The 23,150-nt window shown below is 52.2% G+C and overlaps 6 protein-coding genes across 6 annotated transcripts; 2 read left to right on the top strand and 4 right to left on the bottom strand.

The window, feature by feature from the left end:
* Positions 1-64: 64 nt before the first annotated feature.
* On the bottom strand, positions 65-3,763 carry J4E82_001402 (uncharacterized protein; the record flags this gene model as incomplete). The annotated part of the gene is made up of 5 exons (XM_051727716.1): positions 65-775; positions 832-966; positions 1,346-3,158; positions 3,382-3,695; positions 3,743-3,763. 5 exons carry the CDS (start codon positions 3,761-3,763, stop codon positions 65-67), a joined length of 2,994 nt encoding a protein of 997 aa, XP_051592561.1.
* A 449-nt stretch (positions 3,764-4,212) lies between these two features.
* On the bottom strand, positions 4,213-5,420 carry J4E82_001401 (uncharacterized protein; the record flags this gene model as incomplete). The annotated part of the gene is made up of 3 exons (XM_051727715.1): positions 4,213-4,373; positions 4,435-5,198; positions 5,248-5,420. 3 exons carry the CDS (start codon positions 5,418-5,420, stop codon positions 4,213-4,215), a joined length of 1,098 nt encoding a protein of 365 aa, XP_051592560.1.
* Positions 5,421-6,305: 885 nt separating this feature from the next.
* J4E82_001400 (uncharacterized protein) lies at positions 6,306-7,094 on the top strand (the record flags this gene model as incomplete). The annotated part of the gene is made up of 1 exon (XM_051727714.1): positions 6,306-7,094. The coding sequence occupies one exon, from the start codon at positions 6,306-6,308 to the stop codon at positions 7,092-7,094; it is 789 nt and encodes a 262-aa protein (XP_051592559.1).
* A 3,114-nt stretch (positions 7,095-10,208) lies between these two features.
* J4E82_001399 (uncharacterized protein) lies at positions 10,209-12,639 on the top strand (the record flags this gene model as incomplete). Its single annotated transcript, XM_051727713.1, has 3 exons — positions 10,209-11,363; positions 11,428-11,823; positions 11,878-12,639. 3 exons carry the CDS (start codon positions 10,209-10,211, stop codon positions 12,637-12,639), a joined length of 2,313 nt encoding a protein of 770 aa, XP_051592558.1.
* Positions 12,640-13,190: 551 nt separating this feature from the next.
* J4E82_001398 (uncharacterized protein) lies at positions 13,191-14,930 on the bottom strand (the record flags this gene model as incomplete). The annotated part of the gene is made up of 2 exons (XM_051727712.1): positions 13,191-14,799; positions 14,860-14,930. 2 exons carry the CDS (start codon positions 14,928-14,930, stop codon positions 13,191-13,193), a joined length of 1,680 nt encoding a protein of 559 aa, XP_051592557.1.
* Positions 14,931-17,914: 2,984 nt separating this feature from the next.
* On the bottom strand, positions 17,915-20,080 carry J4E82_001397 (uncharacterized protein; the record flags this gene model as incomplete). The annotated part of the gene is made up of 4 exons (XM_051727711.1): positions 17,915-18,025; positions 18,080-18,267; positions 18,315-19,407; positions 19,508-20,080. 4 exons carry the CDS (start codon positions 20,078-20,080, stop codon positions 17,915-17,917), a joined length of 1,965 nt encoding a protein of 654 aa, XP_051592556.1.
* Positions 20,081-23,150: the final 3,070 nt, after the last annotated feature.

Raw genomic sequence — 23,150 nt, 5'->3', positions numbered from 1 at the left:
CATTATGACAGACTTCCGCCCTGAATGAAGCTTTTGAATGCCGTCACACCCCATCTACTCGATCCTAGCCGTGCATATGCACATCCTCATCCTCTCCATAATCCCATGCTTCGTCTGTCTCAAGCAATTCGTCAATCTCCTTCCTCCTTCTGACTTCCTCGCTATCTTCATCAATTCCATCGATCAACGCATCTTGCACAAACGCACCCGTCCTATCCTCCTTACTCATCGCAATCTCCCTATCAACATCCACAGCCCAACCTTCCCAGACCGCACCTCTCTGGGTCTCCTTCATCCTCCCCCTACTAGCCCTCCACCTCTTCGTCAATTCCCACTCTCTCGCTGCCGGCGATCCCGTCTTCATAAGATCATAAGCCTGTCTCACCCTCTCGTAAACAGCACGATGTGAGACTGAAGTATCTCTCTTCGGTGCTATGTAGCTCTCCAATACTTTGTACTTGCCTTTTCGCACCCTATCCTGCGCATTGATCCACACACCCAAAGGTAAGAAGACGGCGCGACTAAGAGTGATTTTCCCGCTTATAGGGTGCGTATATCCGAGAAGAAAAGCATCTGTTTCGGCACAGCCACTGTTGCCTAGTTTCATTCCGCCTGGACCAATGGTGTTAGAGGGGATGAGGATTCTGGGCAAAAAGATCTGAACTGGAATGCCATTATGAGAGGTGGTAAAAGGCGAGGTGGCTAGCAAGCTTGGTGCTAGGGACGAAAGTGGAGAGGGCGGTGGTCGAAGTGTGAGTGGGGATGGAGTGATACGCTGCATACTGGCGTGGGGAGGGAGCGAGCAGGGAAAATCAAGTAAAGAGAGCGTACGAGAGCACTGTTGACGCTCTTGAGCTGATCTGTACTGACTACCTGGGCTGTTAGGAGCTGACATGTCTGGTTCTCGTAGTAATGTCGGCCCAGTATTACGAAGTCCCTGATGAAGGCTAGTAGCATGACCCAGGGCTAGAAGGCGCTGCGCGAAATTTGGTGGTGGCGCAGGAGTAGAGAATTCAGATCCAACCGGATAAGACGGTGATGTCTGAATTCGTTGAGGCAGATTTGAGCTGTAAGTATCAGATTGAGGTTTAGTAGAGGGGTAGGCCGCCGGCGGCGGCGGTGGAGGTCCGAGCGGAGGGGGCATGTTTCCAGAGATAAAAGGACCATCGTGTTCAAATCCGGGTGGTGGTGGCACAGTTATGTTTGAAGATCGAGATGCTATCAGAACAGATGGTCGAGGATAAGAAGCTTGCCCGGTCTCCGTGGGTGGATCGGATGCTCTTTGGATCATGTTCGAAGCATCGCATCTAGTGTTGCTGGTAGATTGAGGACCTTGCACACTTACCTGTCCACCCAGGACATTTTGTTGGATTCTAGCACTGTTCGCAGCCATAATTTCCTGGTACGACACTCTTGGGGGAGCAGGACCAGAGGTAGACGGACCACTGTGCCCGGATGGATATTGTTGCTGCAAGAAAAACGAAGGATTGAAGTCAAAAGAGCTTCGAGGTTGACTGGACATCATTACTGGAGGTGGACGCGATGGCGGTGGTAGATTTGGAAGAGGGAGCGTTGAGACCGGCGGTAGTACTGGTCTAGGTAGTGTACACAATCCGTCCCCAGAGGCACTGATGTCATCATTTGAGTCTCCATCGGTGCTCCCATTGCCTTCATCTTCGTTCTTCGACCCATGGCCATCAGTATCGACAGAAGAAGGTGGGCTTGCTAACCGCCCATCAGGCCCGCATATCTCTAGTAAGGCTGCTCTGTCCATTGCGCCTTTGAAAAGCAGGCTTTTCATCTTAGCCACAAGTGGTACAGGAACGATGTTGATCTTCTGATTTCTCTCATCCTTAGTCTGCTGAATCTCACGTGATATTTGGCCAGCTATATCCAGACTGTGAATGGTTGGGGGCATGATAGGGATGAGAGGCACACCAGACGAACCTGCGGAAATAGTGCTGTGACCAGCAAGCTGAGCCTCGTGTGCCAACTTGTTGCTGATGGCAATTTCCATCTGCTTTACTCTCTGTTTCTCTTTGGCTGAATGAATCATCTGCGCAAGGTTCGCATCTTTCTCGTAGTTTTCGAGGCCATGTGCTCCCTCGCGCGATGGCGTGTCTTTCAGACTCATTGTCTGACACCTCTTGTAATCTTTCAACTGTTGCGGAGTAACCCCAGCTTCCATGAGCAGGTAAAGGGCGCGTTGGCGTGATTTGAAGCAAGCAGCGTGGTACTTCGCTCGTTTGACCCGGTCCCGAGGAATATTGATAAGAGGCGGCAGAGGCTCGTTGAGCTTCGGAGGCTGTATGCCGAAATGTACTTCGTGATACTGTAGACGCTCACTTTCTTCCAACTTACGCTCAAATGTCGCCAAATCGGGCTTTTGACGCATCTTCTTGGTGGGCGAATTTTGAGCGAGCTCTTCTGCGTTGGCGTGTTTTGGTGTCTTGATTCCTGTTCCATATTCCTTCCCGTCTCTTGTGATACTGTTTGCCTCGTCTAATTTCTTTTTAACGTCCTCAGGAACAAGAATCGGATGATATTCAAAGTCCCATAAGCTTGGAATTTCTCCATACAGAGCCGCGTTCAAGGCCTTTCCATCTCCCTCGTAGAAGTCGATCCATCGGTATAGAAACTCGATAAAATTTGGCACCACAGTGCTGTTGACCTGGACGATGTCGACCAATATACGCAGCATATCCTCCTGATGCATCAGCTCGGGATCGATTCTGCGAACTTGGGCGGTTATTGGGGGCGCGCCACGACCTAAAGATGGCTGCATAGTAGGACTGTTCGGCTGTCTCGGATCGATACGAGGCTTCTTGGGTGAGTGTGGTGCTACGGCTGGCTGGCGAGTAGCGGTTTCATCAACCTGCCATTGCACGCACCACGTCCACAGCTCTTTGCCCGTCTCCAGTGACTTGCGCTCTGTGAATTCCTGCAGAAGCGCCATGAAGATGTCATGGTTCGTGTCCATGCGGTAGACGATGGCGTGTTGCTTGTACTGCTCATAAGGCACGAGTGTGGGCAGCGGCTCAACGTTGCCAATGACGTCCTGCAATTCCAGGTAGCGGTCGTCGAACAGATCGAGGACCTTGCCATGAGATGCTATGTTTGCGCAGGCATGTGCGGTGTTGTTGGAGACGAAATTATGACTGACTTGATGTTGTTAGGTGGGAGGAGGGCTAGGCAGACGCGTAGTGTGGCCATGCAAACGCAAACGAACAATAGGAACAGATAGTGCGGAGACGTGAACCTTTGCGGATCCAATTGCAAGCCCCAGATATTTGTACAGTCGCAGGAAGGGTATCGTCGCAGCCGTGCTATCGCGCCACCTTCACATGCTTCTAATCTACACGCGCGCGGGCAAACGCTTACTTGCTGCCCTCCCTGATCTTCTGCAGTATGGCGCTTGCCCTGTCCTCGGCCTCTTCGCGTACTCTCCTCCAATCTGTCGTGTACACCTTCTTCACGCCCTCCTCGAGGCTCCTGTTCCACCTGTCCTTGGCCATTTCAGCTAGACCAACCGGCACTTCCCGACTTGTGGGCTCTGGCTCCGGCTTCTTGGGCTCGTAGAACTCGGTAAGGACTTGGCGTTGCTGTCTTAGGAGCGCGGCCTGTGTTATGCGGTTTTGTGTGTGCAGCGAGATGGTGAGGTAGAGAACGCCCGTGGTGAGGGTGACGCCCCCGAGCTGTCTTGGGTTAGCTGGCATCACTGCAAGGGGCCGGTAGCACCTACGAAGCCGGTGATGAAGCCCATGGCTGCGCTGGACCAAGGTTGACGTGTGCGCGAGGTTACGATGCTCTCTTGCTAGATGCGTCGAGGGCCAATGGCCTCGCAGGTGGATGCACTGCCCTGTCTCACTATCTCTCTATGGATGCGAGGGGCCGTCTTGGGCGTGGATGCGAGGATGTCTAGATGGTGGAAAGTTGACTCGGGTGTGAGGTCAGCGCTGAAATCGCGCCATGCCCTCCCTCCACCGCTGCCAGGGATTCTCTTGTCCCAAAGCGGTAACATCCCAGCAGCCGTCGAACGCAGCTAGCGCCGGCGCGCCCGACTCCACCACACACCTGCACGGAGTAAACACATGTTGTGGGCAATCACGGTGTGCTGTGGGGACATTGTAGAGAGTTGAGTCAGATTGTAATTTTGCCTGTCTTTTCCTCCCTTGTCTGCATCATCCGCTCCTTCTCGTCCAACATGATGCTCTACGACCCGCCAATGATATCCGCTGTCCTGGTCGGTTTTCCGTCACCTCCACTCCCATCCGAGCCTGCACCACCATCTCGGTACTGCTCAAGTGACGGCGTATCGGCATAGCACGACTTCATGAAGCTCTCAGGGTAGCGTCCACCACTAACCTCCACCTCTAAACGGGGGCGCACAAAGTCAGCCTATGTCTCACATGCAGTCCGCACAGGCACACTTACCTTCACATGACTTGCGAATCTTTTGTTCCTCCTCTTTACTCACTTCAACCTTCAAACTTCCCACATTCTCTTCCAGGCGCGCAGCCTTAGTCGTGCCTGGGATAGGGAAAATGTCCTCACCCTGCGCCATCAACCACGCCAAAGTCAATTGGCTGGGAGTGACGCCTTTGGCCTTTGCAACCTCGGTGATCTGCTCCACAAGCTTGAGGTTCTTGGGAAAGTTCTCAGCACTGAAACGAGGCGCGAATCGACGGAAATCGCTTTCTTCAAAGTCCTCTGGGCCCTTGAGGGCACCACTCAGCATACCGCGGTTTAGAGGCGAGTAGGCAACCACGGCCACACCTAGCTCACGGCATGTCTTCAGTAGGTCGATTTGCTTGCTCTCAATTTCCAGGGCAAAAGGAGAGTATTCAACCTGTACAGCAGAGATAGGATGAACTTTGTGCGCTCTTCGCAACGTCTCGGCGCTGACTTCTGAAAGACCAAGGTACTTTACTTTCTTGAGATTGACAAGGTCAGCCATGGCTTGCACAGTGAGTTCGATGGGCGTCTTCTGGTCAACACGGTGGCAGTAGTAAAGATCGATCTGTTCAATCCCGAGCCGTTGCAGAGACTTCTCGACGGCCTCCTTGACGTATTCTGGAGAAGAGTCGATCTCGGCGCCCATGTTCTTGACCGCGAATTTGGTTGCTAGGAAGATATCATTGCGCTTGTCGGGGTTGGCCTTGAACCACTTCCCAATCAAGTCTTCGTTGTCGCCGTACCTAAAGCACTTGTAAGCTGTTGCTGGGCCTGCAATTGCGACCATCGTACATGTCTGAAGAGTCCCAGAAACGTTCGCCTAGCTCATGAGCTCTGTCAAGCAGCGCTAGACGCTCAGAGTCGGGTTTGGGCTGACCATAGAAGGCGGACAGGCCCATGAGGCCGAAACCCAGGCGGGTGACTTGGGGGCCATCGCGACCGAGAGGTGCAGTGAGCAGAGACATTATAGAAATCGTGAAGCTTGTATTCTCGTTGGTACTGAGTAGTGTTGGTGATTGTGATAGTTGGTTTTTGCAAGTGAAGTTGTCGTTATTTATGTTATTGTGGTTCGATCTGCTGAGTATCGACGGGGGTAGTGTCTTCCGGCGGATATAAGACAAGCTGCTGCAGAACTTCGACCGAGAGAGATTGTTAGTTGTTGGAGATGTAGGTTCTGGACGGACCAAGTCGGATGAGCTTGATCTTTGAGCACCTGGCGCGTACCCATCATCGCAATGACGCTGGCACTCCACACATAATGACGGACGACCCCGCCGTTAACTCCTTAACCCCGCTATTGATGAAATCATACCTATTCGTTGACACAGATACTGCCCAGCACTGCACATGCAGCTCGAATGTGAAGTTTGAGCCTCTATGAAGATTTCTACGAACAGATCACGCCGACGATTGGGCTGACTGCACGACATGGTGAAGATTATCTGGTGTACCAAAGTGGGACGGAGTGATACGGAGATAAGGCGCCGGTACTCCGTTCGAGTGGTGATCTACTGTGGCTGGATGAGGACAGAGTCAGAATGAGAAGCCCAAGGCTTTCGGAATGTGTTACACGCTATGTCTTGTGTGGCTCGACGTTGAAATTCGAGAAGGGTCGACTGAAGTGTCGCTGACTGCGCAGCTGCCGGGCACTTCCCGCGAACCATCCGACAAGCGGATTAGCGTCCGTCAAACTTCACGACACCACATCTCCCTCCCCCACTATGGCGAACCGCGTTCGTAACGCCGCCGCCACACTCAACAGTGGGACAATGTCTAGATCTCAGACATCTCGCTCAGATTTCTTAGTTAGACACTGACACTTAGTGACGACCTGTTAAAGGTAACACAACATGACCGCTCAAGTACACGACCTCAAGCCGCTCAACATTAGACCTGTCCAACATCAGGTCCACGACCCTCCCAAGACAGACCCTTTCGACTTCCATCACCACGATGACAAGATCCACATCCTTCTCTGCGCGTCAGGGTCGGTTGCGACCATCAAGATACCAAACATGATCAACGCGTTAGCGAAACATGCGAATGTACGGATTCGACTCATATTCACGGCTGCGGCGACCAGCTTCCTGCAGGGACAGAGCGGCGAACAGCCTTCCATGGAAGATATAGAAGCCCTGCCGAATGTAGACGGAATATACTTTGACGAAGACGAGTGGAGGGCACCATGGGTACGAGGCAACAAGATCCTTCATATTGAGCTACGGCGATGGGCAGACATTATGGTCATTGCACCATTGAGCGCCAACGAGCTCGCTAAGATAACACAAGGCTTATCGGAAAACCTTCTGCTATCTGTTGTACGCGCGTGGGATACCACCGGTCTGATCGATCCGGTAAGGAGCATACCTGGCGTGCAATGGCCGCAAGATGAAGGTGGCATACAGAGAAAGAGGATATTAGTCGCACCAAGCATGAATACTGCCATGTGGTTTCAGCCTATCACGAAGAAGCAGGTGCTGGTACTGGAGGAAGAGTGGGGTGTGAAGAACGGGGGCTGGTTCGAGGTGCTGCAGCCCATGGAGAAAGAGTTGGCGTGCGGAGATATCGGAGGCGGCGCAATGAAAGACTGGAGGGAGATTGTGGAAGTGGTTGAGCAGCGCCTGGGCCTGACACCTTGATGACGCCCGAAATTTGCTCTACTAAGAGACAGTCCTCTACGGTTCTGTGAACGCCGATATGTATGCTTTATATCCTACGTTATTCGAGCTACACTGCTGTTTCTAGCATGTACAAGCGAGAAAAAGGAACGAAGTAGCAGAGGGCCGCACTCTACGCAAGCTTGGCGCTATATTTGTATACACAAGCGAGCGCCTTACAAAGAAGCTACAGAAGGAGAGTGGTTAACAAAAAAACTTACCAAGACAGAACTCTGATGGGCGCCCCTCACACGCGACCCATGGTGACGGACTCCTTATTCTCTTTCGCCAGACGTTCGTTGTGCGACCCGGCGAATCTGGGCGTCTGCTCAGTCTCCCTTCTGTCTTCAGGAATCGAATCGGCGACCTTGATCTAGCAGAGCTGAGTGGGCTAATGCCCAAGAATGCCAAATCGGGTTCGATTCTTGATGAACAACTTAAGAGAGCTCACGTATTTAAATCTAAACTTAGCAAGATGAAGATACAAAAGGTAGTGACAGTTGTGTGGCAGCGTTGATACTGGTATCAATATGTGTTGGGCGTTTGTTGTGACGGTCGGTGTTGTGAATACTGAGACCCGCGTTCACATTGGTGACGAGGAACAAACGGGACTGAGACCAGATCGATGAGAGTGATAGAGCGTAGCATTATATGTGACTTTTTCATGCACACACTCTGACTTTGAAATTTGCTACAGCCACGTCTTCAAAACAACACCATTCGGCCGCACGCAGCCCAAACATACATCGCTAATGAACAAAGTGGCGCCTATACAGCACGTCGTAGACGCAAACGTCTCAATCACTAAGGGAGCCCATTCTGCTCTTGCAGACTTGAAGTAATCGATAGATAGTCGCTTCTCTTACCTACTTCTCGTTTTTCACTGATAAGGGAATAGATGTAAAGGACGAAAGCAAGGTTCAGTACCCTCCAATCAAACAGCTAATCGAACGTCACAAAGCGAGAAACGAGGAGTAAGATGGCGGATGGACGAGAACGCCTCGGAAACAGTACAGCGGCTTTCCTAGCCTATACTCGAACATTAAGAAACAAACAAAAGGCCGATTCACTGAACAGCATACCTCCGTATAAATCACTCAATTCACCTCCGCACACCACTAACCGCATGGTCAGAACATTACGCACCGTGATGTCAAGCCCGAAAACGTACTCCTTGGCTTTCACAGCGAGGTTAAGCTTATCGATCTCGAATACTCTGTACACACAGAGTCGAGATCCTAATCTACCGTTTGCAGCACACTGGGTCATCTAAGCCCCAAGGTCGCGGCCACGGTCCTGAAGCCCGGTACGATCGGAGGAAGGCATATCAAGGCAATCGATCAGTGGAATTGAGGGGCGTTGATGTACAAGCTGCTCGTGGGAAGATCGCTATTCGGAATGAAAGATATCAAGAAGTACGTGGACAAAGACTGTGATCTTCAAAGGCAAAGGAACCGGATTCTCGAAGTATATCAGTAAGCGGGCAGAAGAGTCGGTTCGTCGAAGTAAGTGCTACACACCCAGCATGACAGATGCGCCGATTAAGGGTATGCTCTGACTTGGCTGCGTTTGCTGAACCCCGATGCGGCGAAGCGTCTTAGTCTTGATGACGTTCTAGCACACCCTTGGATTATGGCTATATCACAAGGTCTGTCCAGTCTGGTATATGATTATTAGGTCAGCTGTTCCAGCAAGCTACTCAATTTCCTAGAGCCCATGAAATGGCGTTGTAGTTGGGGGCCAAAGCCCATGTTGATGTCTACTTGGTCCGTCACACATTTATCTAGGACAGACGGGCTGAGTCTAGGGCTGATCTCTGGTGGCCTAATCCTAGGATCACCTGCCAAGGCAACGTATGGAGCCTGTAGCCTGAGATCTATTTTGCACAGCTTGAAATAGCCTCAGTCATCAAGCCATATGGATTGCCTGTTCCATAGCTTGCGCTGACCGGCGGAAGATCGATATTAGCGTCAGATGGTTTGATTAGTATAGAATGACTTTCGGGCTACCTACATAGGCTCTCAAGGTGTTATTGTACCTGAATGTAGAGCACTCACGCCCTTACTTCGCAAGGGCGCCTCTTGTCACAAGGCGCAGTGTATCGTTATGTTCTCGAATCAGGGTATGTCAAAATGTAGTCTGACGTGCGTGCGAGACGTAAGATACACTTCTCACACGCGAAAGGCTTGGCATGACCTCAGGGGGGATCCTCTGTTACAGGACAGCAACCTTCATCCATCACTCGCAATACCGGAACGCAGCACATTTGCACAAATCCCAACTACTCTTATTGCTCGCCATAACTTTTATAGAAACAGTAATCAGTCATAGTCCATACCGGTGAACAAAATAACCCCTCGTCGCTCGTCTAACCATGCAGACGCGATTCTCCATTGGGCATTCGTCCGCGCCTCACTCTGAATCCTGCATATCACTGTGCCACACTTGGCACGCTACTGCTGTACAGCAGCAAAAAGACACCTGGTATGGAGAAAAAGCTCATGCATGTAATGCTTGGTGGTCTGATTGGCGGTCAATCGTGCCTCAGTTTTTACGCAACACCAGTCCACCTTCCTCAGGAAACGCCTTGATGCAAATGCGCGTTTGAGCCAAGACCTAAATGGCGCGCCAATATGCGTGTTGCGGTAGCTTGTGCTGTATAGTACAGCAGATGGGCTTTGAACTTCGAATGGGCGGTGCGTGGAAGCGAGGTCTGGTAGGCTGTGGATTTTCAGCCCTAACAGCAGACTAGCCAACTCAAAGGCGGATGTCATCTGCGGAGATCCTGGCGCCAATCCCAATCGTCTCATTGCGGCTCAGGCCTCCCGAAAGCCTAGACTGAGGAAGGTAAAGCAACTTAGAGCGCGCCTTTTCTTGGTCCTATATGAGGCAGGCGACATCCTGCTGCCTTCCGATGAGACACCCAAGCTCTTGGGTTCTTAAGACCTCTACCGTCACTGCGTCACCTACCGCCTCAGTCTTCAGCTGCTTTGTTGAATTCCGTGTTTTGTTTTGCTTATTGCTCGAGTGGTGTCCAATAACCCTATTCCATTATTTTTCGGACAAGATCGCCCTCGGGGGCCCACGCATGTCATTATGCTGAAGAGTGCCCTGCTCTTGGCTTCAACGGCCCTCGTCGCAGCACAATCTTCATCCTCCGAGCCCTGCGCAGCTGCTGCCGCGGATCTAAGGCAATCCAGTTCCATCGAAGCACAGGTAGCCTTCGACTGTCTTGATTCCGTCCCGGTCGACGTCCAAGGAAACGCACAGCTTATTGATGAGTTGAAGCAGATATGGCAGTTCCAATCCGAGCTTGTGTGGTTGAAGAAACCAGGCGATGATTGGGAATTTGGACCCCTGGATATCGAAGCAGAACTGGATAGCGTGAAGGACAACCTCAACTCCTTCTCCAGTGAATATGCGGTTCAACTAGCTATTCAGAACATTACTATCCGTACTGGAAATTTCCACTTCAACTACAGGCCCGATATACTCACAGTGTTCGACTTCTTCAGACAGATCAATGTGGCTTCCATCTCGGAGGACGGCAAGGCACTTCCAAAGCTCTATGTGGCTGATGATGTTGCGAGTGTAGCCGAGGGCAGTTCAGACGTTTCCGAGATTACCGAGATCAATGGTCAGAACCCATACGATTTCCTCAAGTCCACTTCCTGGTCACAATACATCGATTCCGACGGTCTCATCAACGACATGCTGTCCAAAGGAGATACCGACAACCTTGGGAGTTTTATGAATCAAAGGAGATATGACGGGCCCAGCACTGATATCACATGGGCGAATGGCTCAACAGTTTCCATACCTAACGGCGCATCCTCAGACTATGCATCTATGTTCGCAGGTGTTACTGATGGACAGTCATTTTTCGACAGATTCTGCACCGGCAGCTCCTCGCCCCTCTCTGCCAATACAAAGGCTGATTCGGGCTCATTTGACATCGCTCTGCCAAAACCAAAGATGCCTGCTGGTATCAGTCATATTATAGCGCCTAGCGCTCCTGGCCCAGTTCCCCGTATTCCCACCGGCGTCTACCACCGTCGCAACAAGCGTCAGACAATGACACCTACTTCTGGATCTTATGCAGAAAATGTTGTTGAGCAAGACTCAAGTGGAACAGTGGCTGGGTACTTTCTCAATGGTGATGGTTACGACGATGTTGCAGTTCTCAAGATTATCTCTTTCAGTAACCCTAGCGAGGACTTGAGTGAATCTGAGTTCTGCAACGAGTTTCAGGTAAGTTATTAGTGCATTCAATATGTGCGAGACATACACTGACCTTGCATTCTCCACACTGCAGGTCACGATTGCTTCATTTCTCAGCAAGTGCATGAGTGAGAACAAGCAGAAACTCATCATCGATTTACGCGAGAACGGTGGCGGTAGCACTAATCTGCTTCTTGATGCCTTTATGCAGCTTTTTCCGGAGATGGAGCCCTTCTCCGGGCAGCGTTACAGAGCCACTGATGCCTTTGTGAAGATTGGCGACGCTATCAACGAGATCAGAAGTGACCAGGTCAAAGCTAGAAGGTTTGCCCAGTATACTGAAGAAAGTATTGAGGAAAGCTATACATTCAGGTACTGGTCCTGGTGGCACTTCCGCAATGCGGATGGTGCGGACTTCGATGGATGGGATGACTTTAATGGCCCAGTTGAGTTGAATGACGACTCGTACACAAAGACGATGCGTTACAATGTGAGTACAGAAACCATTCTAGCTTAAATATACTCGATGCTAACACCAACACAGTACACTGATGAAGTGTCTATCCTCCCTGAAGGTTGGCGTTTCGTGAATGGTACCCGCCCAACTCCATTCAATGCATCCAACATCGTCATGTATACCGACGCTCTTTGCGGCTCATCCTGCGCCTCCTTCCATGAAGAGCTCAAGAACATCGCCGGCATCAAAGCTGTCACAGTTGGTGGCCGACCAGAGACTAAGCCTATTCAAACCGTGACCGGGTCCAAAGGTGGCGAAGTAACACCACTAATCTACTGGCAAAGTTTTGCCCAGATCGCGTTGAACATGAGTTCTGCACTCTCCCTATCATCTTACTCCGCCAACGACGATGCTCTATCAGCAGTTGCGAATGTTCCGCAAATAATCACACGCGCCGGAGATGGAGCTTCACGCCTTCAATCCCAGGATCAAGTGCGAAAAGGCGATGCTTCCGGTACGCCTCTACAGTACATATACGAAGCCAGTGACTGTAAGATTTTCTACACTGCGACAACCTATGCTGATCCCGATGCTGCTTGGAAGCAAGCTTGGGATGCTTTTCAGGACGATAGCAAGTGTGTAGAGGGATCTACTGGACATGCAAGCTCTATCTCAGGAGGCTTCAAGGCGTATGGCGCGGGTGAGCTGAAGGCAGAGGATCAGCCGAATGGGAGTGGGGCTGGTAACGGAAGCGGAAATGGCGATGATACAAGTGCTGCGAGCACTGTACGAATGAGTAGCTTGGTCGTTGCCATTGCTGCCGCTGTCTTCGGTGCCATGACGATATAGTTACATTGAGCTGGCATGCTATTTGTAAACAGCCAAAGAAAATCCCTTTAGCTGTTATCATCGCTGACTACATACCGACTGCGCATGGTGAAATTTGCGGATATCTGCCATGAATCACATTTCGAGCTTTTCCAAGGAAGGCTTCTTGTCTCTTGGAAAGCGAGAACTAGATTTTGCGAAACTTGGGGGGCTTTCTGCAAACAACGCCATGTGGGATCGTTTATTCATCTGACATAGGCATGGAGTGATACCTTGTTATTACCTAATGGTATAATTTGGGATACTGTTGTTCCCTGAGATGATTGATTTGTTACACGACCACCAGCAGTGAACTGTTTCACGTATTCATGATGCTGTTGTCATATCGTCTTCCGTAGAATACAGCGTCAATAGCCAACAGCCCCGTAGATATATCCACGCCAGCCTAGCCCAGTTCTCAGTCCATCTGCCTATATCATTAAATGCTTAGCCAACGCCTATGATCCCATCCCATCATTATACAACCCAGGGTATATCAACATATTACCTCCGTAATGTGTCTTTGTTCTTATCTAATTGGGCCGCAATACCACATCGCCCACGCAAAGCACCATGTTCTTGAAAAACCTCCTCCACTCCAACGGATCTCCACTCGCTTTAACGAACCTCACCTCCCAATACGCACTCCCTTCATATATTGCTTGCTCGATGACAATATGGCCATTCAAGCCTTGTCTCCGCCCATCTGCCATCTTCACGCGTATACTAGCTGTCCCTGCTGTCTCTGCTTCCTCGATCTGCGCTTCACTAAAGGATGGTGCAGGGACACCTAGCCGATGCAAAGCGGTAAGGAGAAGTGGCATAAGAAGGCCGAGAGTATGGGGAGAGATGAAACGTGCCAGAGAGTAGGAAGGAAGGATGTCGGCGAACTTCCTGGCTGCTTGAGTAAAAGTCAGAGGGACGCCAGGGGTGGAGCTGAATTGTGTCATAGAGGGGTCTTGAGAGAGCATATCTTGTGTTGAAGAAGGAAGTTGGGATAGATAAGGCGTCGAGCTCGTATTGATAGGACGGTTATCGGGTATCGAGACAGGTTGCGATGCGGAAATTCCGTCGTAAGAGGCGATACGTGGAGGTCGCTCCCAGTCGAAAGGTGTTTCCGCAGATGGAGTCTCGGGTTGCGTTGAAGAAAGGAAATGTACAGCGCTTGAGCGACGAGGATCTGAATCAGTGTCGATGTCCATGGCATCCCCATCTTCATTTACATCTTGCGAACATCCACGTTGGGATTGCGTCGGCGGTCTTGAGAAATCGATGCGTAATTGGGATAACATCTGTGTCGCCAGTCCCACTGGATTCGCATTGCGTCCACTCGCTGTCAAGTATGGGTTCTTGCGTGTACACCAGGGGTGTGTGCGTATTTCATCGAGGGTAAAGCGTTCTTTAGGGTCGACTTTCAGCATACCACGTAACAGACTGGTGAGTTCAGGAGGGATTTTGCTCCAGAGCTCATCGGTAGTGTGCCCTCCGGTTTCGACGTATTCCTTAAATTCGGCCGAACGCTTGGTCGGCTCGTCCCAAGGTGTATTGCCGACAAGGAGAACGAAGAGAACAATACCACAACTCCAGATGTCGCAAATATTCGCTGCATAGCCACTGTCTAGCATATCAGCTCTCTTGCTTCGCCTTCCTGATACAATCTCCGGAGCAATGTAAGGCGGCGAGCCACAGACGGTATTGCATAGTCGTAGTTGCCCGTCCTTCTTGAAGAGTGCTGCCAATCCAAAGTCAGAGAGTTTGAGGTCTCCCTCGGCGCTCAATAGCACGTTCTCAGGTTTGATGTCGCGATGCGCGACGCCCTTACTGTGCATGTATGTCACAGCATTCACCAATTGGGTGAAGTAGAAGTGCGCAATATCCTCGCCCACGCCCTCGTCTGCCTCGATCTTATCGAACAAGTCCCCGCCCTCAGCCAACTCCATGGCAATCCATGTCCACAGCGCATCCTCTCCAGAGCCCAGGCAGTGTATGATGTTATGGTGCTTCCCGAGATGCGAGTGCAATACAATCTCCATCTTTATTTGTTTCGGCGTGAGGCGGCCGGTTCGCAGGGCATGTTCTTTGTTGATGAACTTGATGGCGATGACGGGCTTGGGCGAGTTGTGTGGGACGGCTTTGCGGATGCTACAGTCTCTACCATTAGCGAGTTCCTCTCATCTTGTATAGAGTTGTATGGCTACGTACGAAGCGTATGCGCCTTGTCCAATCGTCTTACTGACGAGCCGGAAGGGGAGGTCCGTAGGCAGAGGAGCCATCTGGCTGTTGGGCGGCGCGGGGCCCATGATGTCGAGTGTTCAAGGTAGGCCGGGAAGATGAGAGCAGGCACCGCTAGTGAGCTCCTGTAATGCGAAAGTAGACTCTGGCGCGAATTTTGTGATGCTGACTCTTTGCTGTTGCCTGATCACTGTTATCGCGACCGTCTCCATGGTCGCGTCAGACCCGAAAACACAACGCACGGACTGGCTCATACGCGCAACGCGCGCACGCCAGCTCACGTGGTCGAGCCGTCTTGTCTCGTGTCAAACAGATCTGCCTCGGCTCGACATGCCCCGTTCCGAAGCCTTCTTTCGCACGCACATGAACCCTTCGCACTACCACTTAGCCTCCCAGACGTCATCGTCTCTCAACCCAAATGTAGCATCAAATCCCGCAAGCCACAAGCATTCTACGCTGCAAGCCACAAGTACCTCGGTTCGCTTGGGCTTGCTCCAAGAAGAATGAGTACCTGTCGATCACGCCCACATACATCGTCTCATAATATCCTGAGTAGATTCGGAGCATGTGGACTCGAGCATTTAGTCCTACAAGCGGCGGAGGGCTATCCATGGCGTCTATGACGGAGCGCGCGAAGATCTGATCCTTGAAATTTGCTGGCATGTCGTTCGGTGCATGATACGTCTTCGCGTATAACGGACGTGAAGATCTCGTGCTCCTACTGCACATCCTCTACCTGGACCCCTACACCATCTTCGCATCCTCTAGTACACCGGAGAAACTTCCCGTCCACGCTCTCTCACTTAACATCCCACCAGTAATCCACAGTGCAAGGCTAGCGCTGCTGGCCAATCGTGTTCAATCTTGCACCCGGCGCAGCAACGCTTGCAAAACTTACCACCGTCTCGGAAATGGATGCACGTTTTCTGCCACCAAGCTCCTCCATGTGGCATCACAAACTCTAAACTACACGACCCAGGGTCACCCCTTTCTACGCCCGACAAAACAGGATGCTCGTTGACCGATCATGTAATCATACGAACGGGACACTGACGCACCTGCCATAAACACATACATGCGAGACGCATCCACGGCCGTTGGTTGCGGGCTCTTCCCTACGCGATCAAGGAGATCCCCTCAACTCAAATTAATACCACCGAAGAAGCCACGCGAGCGCAATGCACCAAACTACATGAGAACTGCGCCGTTTGGCCCAAGAAAACCCTATCTGGAAAACCTAATCTTCACGCCGCTGACAAGCCACCACGCGGCTATATACGGTCGGAGATGCACGACGGACGACGGTCACCGGCCCGAGAGGGTTGTTCCGAAGATGAGTAGTCAATGCTGACTACGCAATGGAAACTGCGAGTGGCTGATCTGCCAATCGAGTGCCAGCTGGATATGGTGGTGATCGCGAGGAACTCACATGGCATGGCGATCAGAGCTCGGCATCGTAGTGTCAACATCTGAAATCCATATTGCCGGAAAAAAAGAGAAGATGAGGTAAGGCTTAATGTCGTACCACTACGCTTACATTACCTTTGCAACCCGAGAACTCCCTCGTTGGTATGACAGTTCTCATCCTTGAAACTCTATCGATGCATGAACACCCCGTCGCTCCGTATATTCCTCGACCCTTCAAGCGCTCCCCGGGGCTTTACCGAGATTGAATCCCGACAACGACTGTCGGCAGCCCATCTCCGATCCGCAGCCTCGCCCTCCACCAAACAGCTCTCCCCGGTCCTCCTCCGCACCAACCACAACCCGCGGAGGGCGACGCCTGCACCAACGACCCATCACGTCTCCGACTATCCCCACCGATGCGACCAACCTACGACTTAAAACATGCAAAAGTAGCTTTCGGAGTTGACTGCATGGACCCGCAGCTCCCTTAAAAAAATACGATTCGCGCGATGTGGTGGAAGGTCGTGTTCTGACTTCTGACAGATAAAATCAGGGTACGCTCGGTCGTGCGTCCGCGGACGTAGCATGCGCACGTAGCAGATAAGTTGAACTAGAAGGGGCCAGGGCTAGAGATACCAAGTGGCCCGGGGCCCAGACTCGTAAAAGGGTCGTGGAGGTTTTCAGGAGTGAAGTGAGTGTGCTTATGTAACGCGGATGGTTGGGGCTAGGCAGATGTGCGGTTGTGTCCCTCGGAGAATTCGCCGTGCTGTGGTCGGCCGCTGTCAAATTAGTTAACAGAGTTCAAGTCATTGCCAGCAAGAAGCAAGGATATGTAGTATCGTTATGAATTCTTCTATAGTATGAGGGTATCATCGGAAACCTCCTATTAGGGTACAGTAGTGCTCTATTTGCATTCCGTCATCCGTCCAATGCTTATCGAGTGCCTTCGTCGGGTCGTGTCGACTGCTCTCCCATATCCAGCATGTTGATCAACTCTCCTCAACCTAAACTTACATAAGTCTCGGTGAGGAGACTGTCGCGGTGCCCATCTATACCGCCCCGATCGTCCTCATTTCGACGCTCGCTCGTCGGAAAGTACGATGAAGAGGGCAGAATAGCTGGGGTGCAGCCGTGAACAGGTGCCCAAAAATAGTACTCTGGGCAACGTCCGATAGTCTTCGGTCCCAGCTTTTAGTCTCCGTCAAGGAAAAGGAAAAGGAAAAGAAAAAGAACACCTGCGAACTTCGGTTGTTTGCAAGCGTTCAGTGACGTACGCCTGCAGATTGGATCCCGCTATGACCACCAGATGAAGAAAAAGAAAAGACAAGAAAGGTAAACAAAATGTGACATAGGTCAAAGAAGAAAAGGGGTAATTCCACGAACGACCACCTGATGCTAATGTTTTTGGCCGGGAACCCATAAAACGCCGCAGTCTATGACTGGATGCAATGGAGTAGGAGAACAGGTTGAGAACCCGAGAGAAAGAGGTATCAGGAGAATGATGCTAGCTATCCAAGAGAGGCGCACGAGCCTGAGATGGTTCGGCACTCGCATATCGTCGTTGTGTCGTCATGTGAAAGGTATCAGAATCAGTCGTAAGAGTGGCCAGATATTCATTCTATGATCGGGTGGCAGTTGGTGAGGCGACGTAGGCGGATGCAGCAGCGGCATCGAGCCCGCGGAGTTGGGGTCCGTATTTGGGGTGCTTTACGAATTTGGGTACAGAGTCCTAATGTGAGATTAGCAGGATGTTCGGGTAACGGGTATACAAGAGAGAACATACACTTGACATGAGCTTGAAGATGGATTGCTGTGCCTTCTCAAAAAGCGAAGCAACTTCGTTGAGGCTTTGCAACATTGCTGCGTCGTCCCCAACGGCACGTGTCATACGAGTGGCGAGTTGTGTACGAAGACCATGGTCGATGTTGAGTTCGTTGGGTGAACCAGGAGCCAGGAAAGCGTTGTACAAACCTAAACCAGTTAAAAAATGTTTGCAGCTTGAGTGTGTGAAGATTTACCATAAGCTGCGGCAAGAGTCTCTCTGATGGTCTCGACCTTGTTATCCCCCTTGTCATTGATAGCGTCTCGATACTGCTTGTTGAACTGCTGGACCTCGAGGTAGAAGGAGAGGTTCTCCTCACACATGGTTTCCTTGAGGAACTCGCGGTACAGAAGGCGCCATGAAGGGTTACGGATGATGACATTGGTGCGGTTGCTGTTGGAATCGCGGGCAACCCCATCCCTTGACTTCACTGCAATGTCTCCACCTGAGGGGACTTCGTCCAGAAGCCAGCCAGCAACGCGCTCACCGTGATTGGTGATGTAATAGTGTACCTGCTTGGAGGGCTGAAACTGGTGTTCTGAATTACGAGGATCAACTGGAGCGATAAGCTTTAGTTGCAAGAACAATGAGCCGACCTCGACAGATTCGCGGGGGTCAACCATAGTTGTGCAGTCCATGAGCCACTGTGCGGCGTTGCGTCCATTGAAGGTGTACTCAAACTGGCGTTGCGAAGTAGGCCGATGCTTGACAAGCTTAACCCCAACATCACACTTTGAGAACTCGTGTATTGAGTCGGAATCTGACTGGGTTTCATTTGCGGTGGTACCAATGAAGCGGCGGAAGAGGATCTCAACAGTCTGTTCGTCATGATGGAGCTTGTCAGTTTCGGTGTTACGCTCGAGAACAACCAGTTGTCGGGGATTCCTGTTGGACTCGATGACTGCCTTGACGTGAGCTGAAGCGATACCGTTGCGTGTGCAAAACCGCTCCAGGATGTGAATGCCCTTGGGCGTAAGTTGCCAGACCGAGCTCTTGTTCATGAAATCTGTCTTGCCCTCTACCGACTCGACAAACTTGGCCTCGAGGAACTTCTGGCAGACGGAGCGGGCCATTTCCTTGGCCATTGAGAAAGTGGTTGTGGTGGTAGTGGTGACGACACGTGATGAGTCCTTGGGATCTGGCATGCGGTTTGACTGGGAAAATTTGAGGGATCCAAGGTTGGTGATTGCTTCGTCTGATGTGAAGGTGAAGTCAATCATCCTGAAGCGAACGCGATGTGCTGTAAGGGGAAGTGAGACCATGAGGGTTGAGAAGAGATCCTTGAAATCCTGATTCGAGTGTTAGCCGACGTCTTCGCATAGTCGAAGTTGGACGGGCTCGGCGTTTTTGACGTGGATATGTCGGGAAGTGAGGAATAGTTGTACTCACCCTGGTATAGGGCCGCTCATCGTCGGTCATGCGGAGTAACCGCGAACTTGTTTGATGCATCTTGTCGGGCTTGCCTGCTCTCGGTCTCTCTGATAGATGTCGTGTGGCTTCCTCCTCTTCAGCTATGACGTCGCCGTCTTCGTGGGGGCTGGCAGCGGATTCGCGTGCGGGCGAAAGATCTGGGCCACGCGCAAGCGACTGTGAGGAGCGCGGTGCACCGGTAGCGTAGAAGGGCGATTCGGCGGGGCTCTTTGTGGTCGAGGGCGTCCTGGTCAATTCGCGGCTTCCTTTGCGGAGCAGAGGGAAGCGGGAAAGCGTGTAGCGTCTCGCGTGGTTGATGGGACCACGGGAGGAAGGCGGCGGGGGCGGATTGCTCTTGCTCGCTGGCGATGTCGAGGCAGGTGCGTCTGAGCCGGCGGAGGCAGGTGCACTGGGTAGGCGGTCGCTGTCGTCTTTGTGCTGGTGGTCGGGTCGGGGGAGGAGGGGCTCGCTGGGGGGAGGAGGGCTCAGGCTGTTAGGCACAGAGGAGACAGACACAGTCAAGGGGAGAAGAGATGTCGTCTGGAAGGGCATGCCGAGCAGAAGATGGTCGCGGAGAATCAAATCGCGGACCTCACTGAAGGGCAATGTGTGGGTACCCTAGCTGGGATTGGCCTTCACAGTCTGGGGGTCCGTGACCACTGAGTCTTCTGCCGCTTGAACAGTCCTCACACCGCCCTCCTAAGACAGCTAAGATGGCCTAGTATGGCGCCGAATTAGCCCTGAAGCTGGGCCATGACAAAGGCACTAACCGCAGCGGCCTCCTAGTCGCATACGAGACACATGGCGGCATGCACGTCCACCAACGCATGGGAATAAAGCACTTGGCTATGGGCTTCCACGAGGTATCCCTGCTCTCTGCCGCCCCCTGTCCACGGTGAGACGCTGCCGATGACTACGCCGCACGCCGACAAAGGGGACCGGCCGCTACAATGGGCCCGCCGGACGAGGCTCGCTGCGACAGCTTGTTGTGTTGGACCTGTTCAGCACACGGCGAGCGGCTGCGACGCACACCATGGCAGCACCGCCAGCCATCTATGTCTCCATCAGCCACCACGCGAGACGAGGCAGCCATCTGCGTCTGCACCCAAGAACGGTGCAGCCAGTGATACGCGCATGTCGTGCTGCCTCTGTGCTCTGTTGAGGCGGGCTTCTGCCACAGTATGGCCTGACGCAGACAGCTGTCTATTCCGCAAACACGTCCCTGCCGCTGAAGGCAGCAAAGCGTCGTTGCGCAAACACCGCAGCTTCTTACACACCACAAACTCCCGCGTTTCGCATCTGCACCGCCGTTTGTCCAACTTCTGGCAAGACCCGTTTTCGCGTAACCTTTTGGTGGCGACCGATACCACTCTCGGCCCACGAACTGGTCGTACTGTGCCATGGTAAGCTGCCGCCTACCAATCGCAACACTACCGGCCTACTTTTGTGTGGAACACGTCGCCATAATCGAGAGGCCCGGAACTTTGCTGCTGAGGCCGCCAAAACGTGGAATGCACGTTGCACCCTGGCCTTGGGCCATGTCCGCCATGGTCACCATGGCTGCGTTCCTCGACATGCACGACGTGCAGCAAGTGTCGCACCCACTCAAATCGCTGACAGCATCATTGCCAAATCTCACGACTCTGCATTGCATCAATCATGTCCACGCGTCATCATGTCTAGACAAACTCGGCAGATCTACATCTCGTCTACAGTCGATCGATGCCTGACTGTTACCTCTGATCATACCTGTGGAGATTGTCGTGTTTCTCAGCCTGGAGAATGGTACATGTGCCGCACTTTCCACGTGTGCAACCCCACAACGACGACGAATCGTTGGTCTCCCATGCGAGACATCGCTCTCCTTGGCTGTGGCCCGCATTGCTGCCAGTTCCGCCATGCTGGACCCTTCAAGCCTTAAGCCTCCTGTGTGCCCAATCCGCCCATCGTTATCACCTTCGGCTTCGTTCGGACTTAACTCCTACGATTCGTGGCGTCTTTACGGGTGAGCAGCTGCAGATCTCTCTACGTTGATTGCATGGTGAGCAGAGTATAGCCGATATCTCAAGCCCAAGCAGCAATACGCTCAGCATACGGTCCGCCACAGTCTCCTCTCCGGAATAGTCCCGCCCTTCGACGTGCCCAGCTGCTGGGCTTGATGCAGCACGTGCAACAGGTGAAGAGAAAAAAAAAAAGCATCCACCCGTGCGTTTCAGAGTGGCGGTGGACTCGGAACTAATTTGGAGCCACGCGATGATGACACAGGGACGAGAATGCATCCATCGCGCCCTCGCATCATTGCGTCCTCCCGAGGCTCTTGGGTGCCCGGCGGGTTCTTCCCGCTCAACCACACTTTGTGGCGAGAGCAGACGCGGCTAGTGAACGAGCATATACTTGTTCTCGCCAAGCTCAGCGAAAACGATGATGATGATGCAAGTGGTATGGAGCAGCTCCCGGAGGCTTCGGATGGTCATGTTCGCCCATCGTCCTTTCAGCCTCCCGGAAACTGTATGATTCTGAAGCGATGCCGGTGCAGCATACTCCGCCGCCAGAGATCCCTAGCTGCCGCATGCAAATGCCGTCATCCTTGCAAACATCAGCCCATATTGCTGATCTGGGGTCAAGTTTTTTTCGAAAGGTTTTCGAATTTTCGAAGCTTGCCCGCCCTAGCCGCGAGAGAAATATCTTTAGTTTATCTTCGCAAGAATCCCATGGCTACCCTACAAGGCTAAGATCATCGGCGCTTACGGCAGCCTCAGAGCACGACGACTCATGCAGGTTTTCGTCAAGATAATGCCGTGCTGCCAGGGGTATCAACACGTGGCAACCGATTCCTTTTGCCTAGCGGCCGCTGGCGTGAACGATGCAGCATTGTGTAACACCGAGGCATTTTGCCCATCCATTAACCGCTTGGAGAAGTGTGGACAATAACAATGCGACGGTCCTCTGAACGTAGCCTCTCAGCGCTACTGCAGTCACGCGAGGATCGCATTGCAGCAGTCAAACATTACCCGAGCATTAATGAGATTTGATAGAGGACCGTCAGCGTGGCTTTCGAAACGCTCTCTCTGACACGCATCTCATTTGCAGCCCGTTTCAACAGGGGCTGCACACTGCCATGTGCCACGCCGATATTGAGCGCATCCCCTCACTCTCTGATCTCTCAATACCTTATCTCCACACATATTGCCTCTGGTTATTGGACTTGATATTTTCTTCGACGCCTATGGTTTCTGAGGTGGGGCGCTGGCAGCACGTTCTGCCCGGTGTAGAAATGTCGGTGAGACGGCGAGCGTCGGTGGACGATAAGATACAAGGCGGTCGCGGATGGCATCTTCGATCGTGACAGGTCACGAGCTGCTCTGGATCTTCAGTAGTTTGTGGAGACGGAACCAGACCTTGGGTCCATGGACGAGGCGGGAACCGGACGCTTGATAGCGCCAGCTAGTGTGTTTGTGAGAGAAGGTTATCATCAATTGCAGTAGGATGAGGCTCCGTGGCGCGAGGTGGGAGAGGATCTCGACCCTGGTGGCTTCTCGAAGAACATCGGAAAATTCCACCCGAGGTTTTGCAGTCATTCAGAGGGTGGCGTTCCTCAATGACAGAGACTGTTAAGCATAAA

Source organism: Alternaria postmessia (genome assembly GCF_024291825.1).
Source record: "Alternaria postmessia strain BMP 2775 chromosome Unknown scaffold_5, whole genome shotgun sequence".
Classification (NCBI taxonomy): Eukaryota; Fungi; Ascomycota; class Dothideomycetes; order Pleosporales; family Pleosporaceae; genus Alternaria; species Alternaria postmessia.
This window is presented reverse-complemented; position numbering and strand designations above follow the sequence as displayed.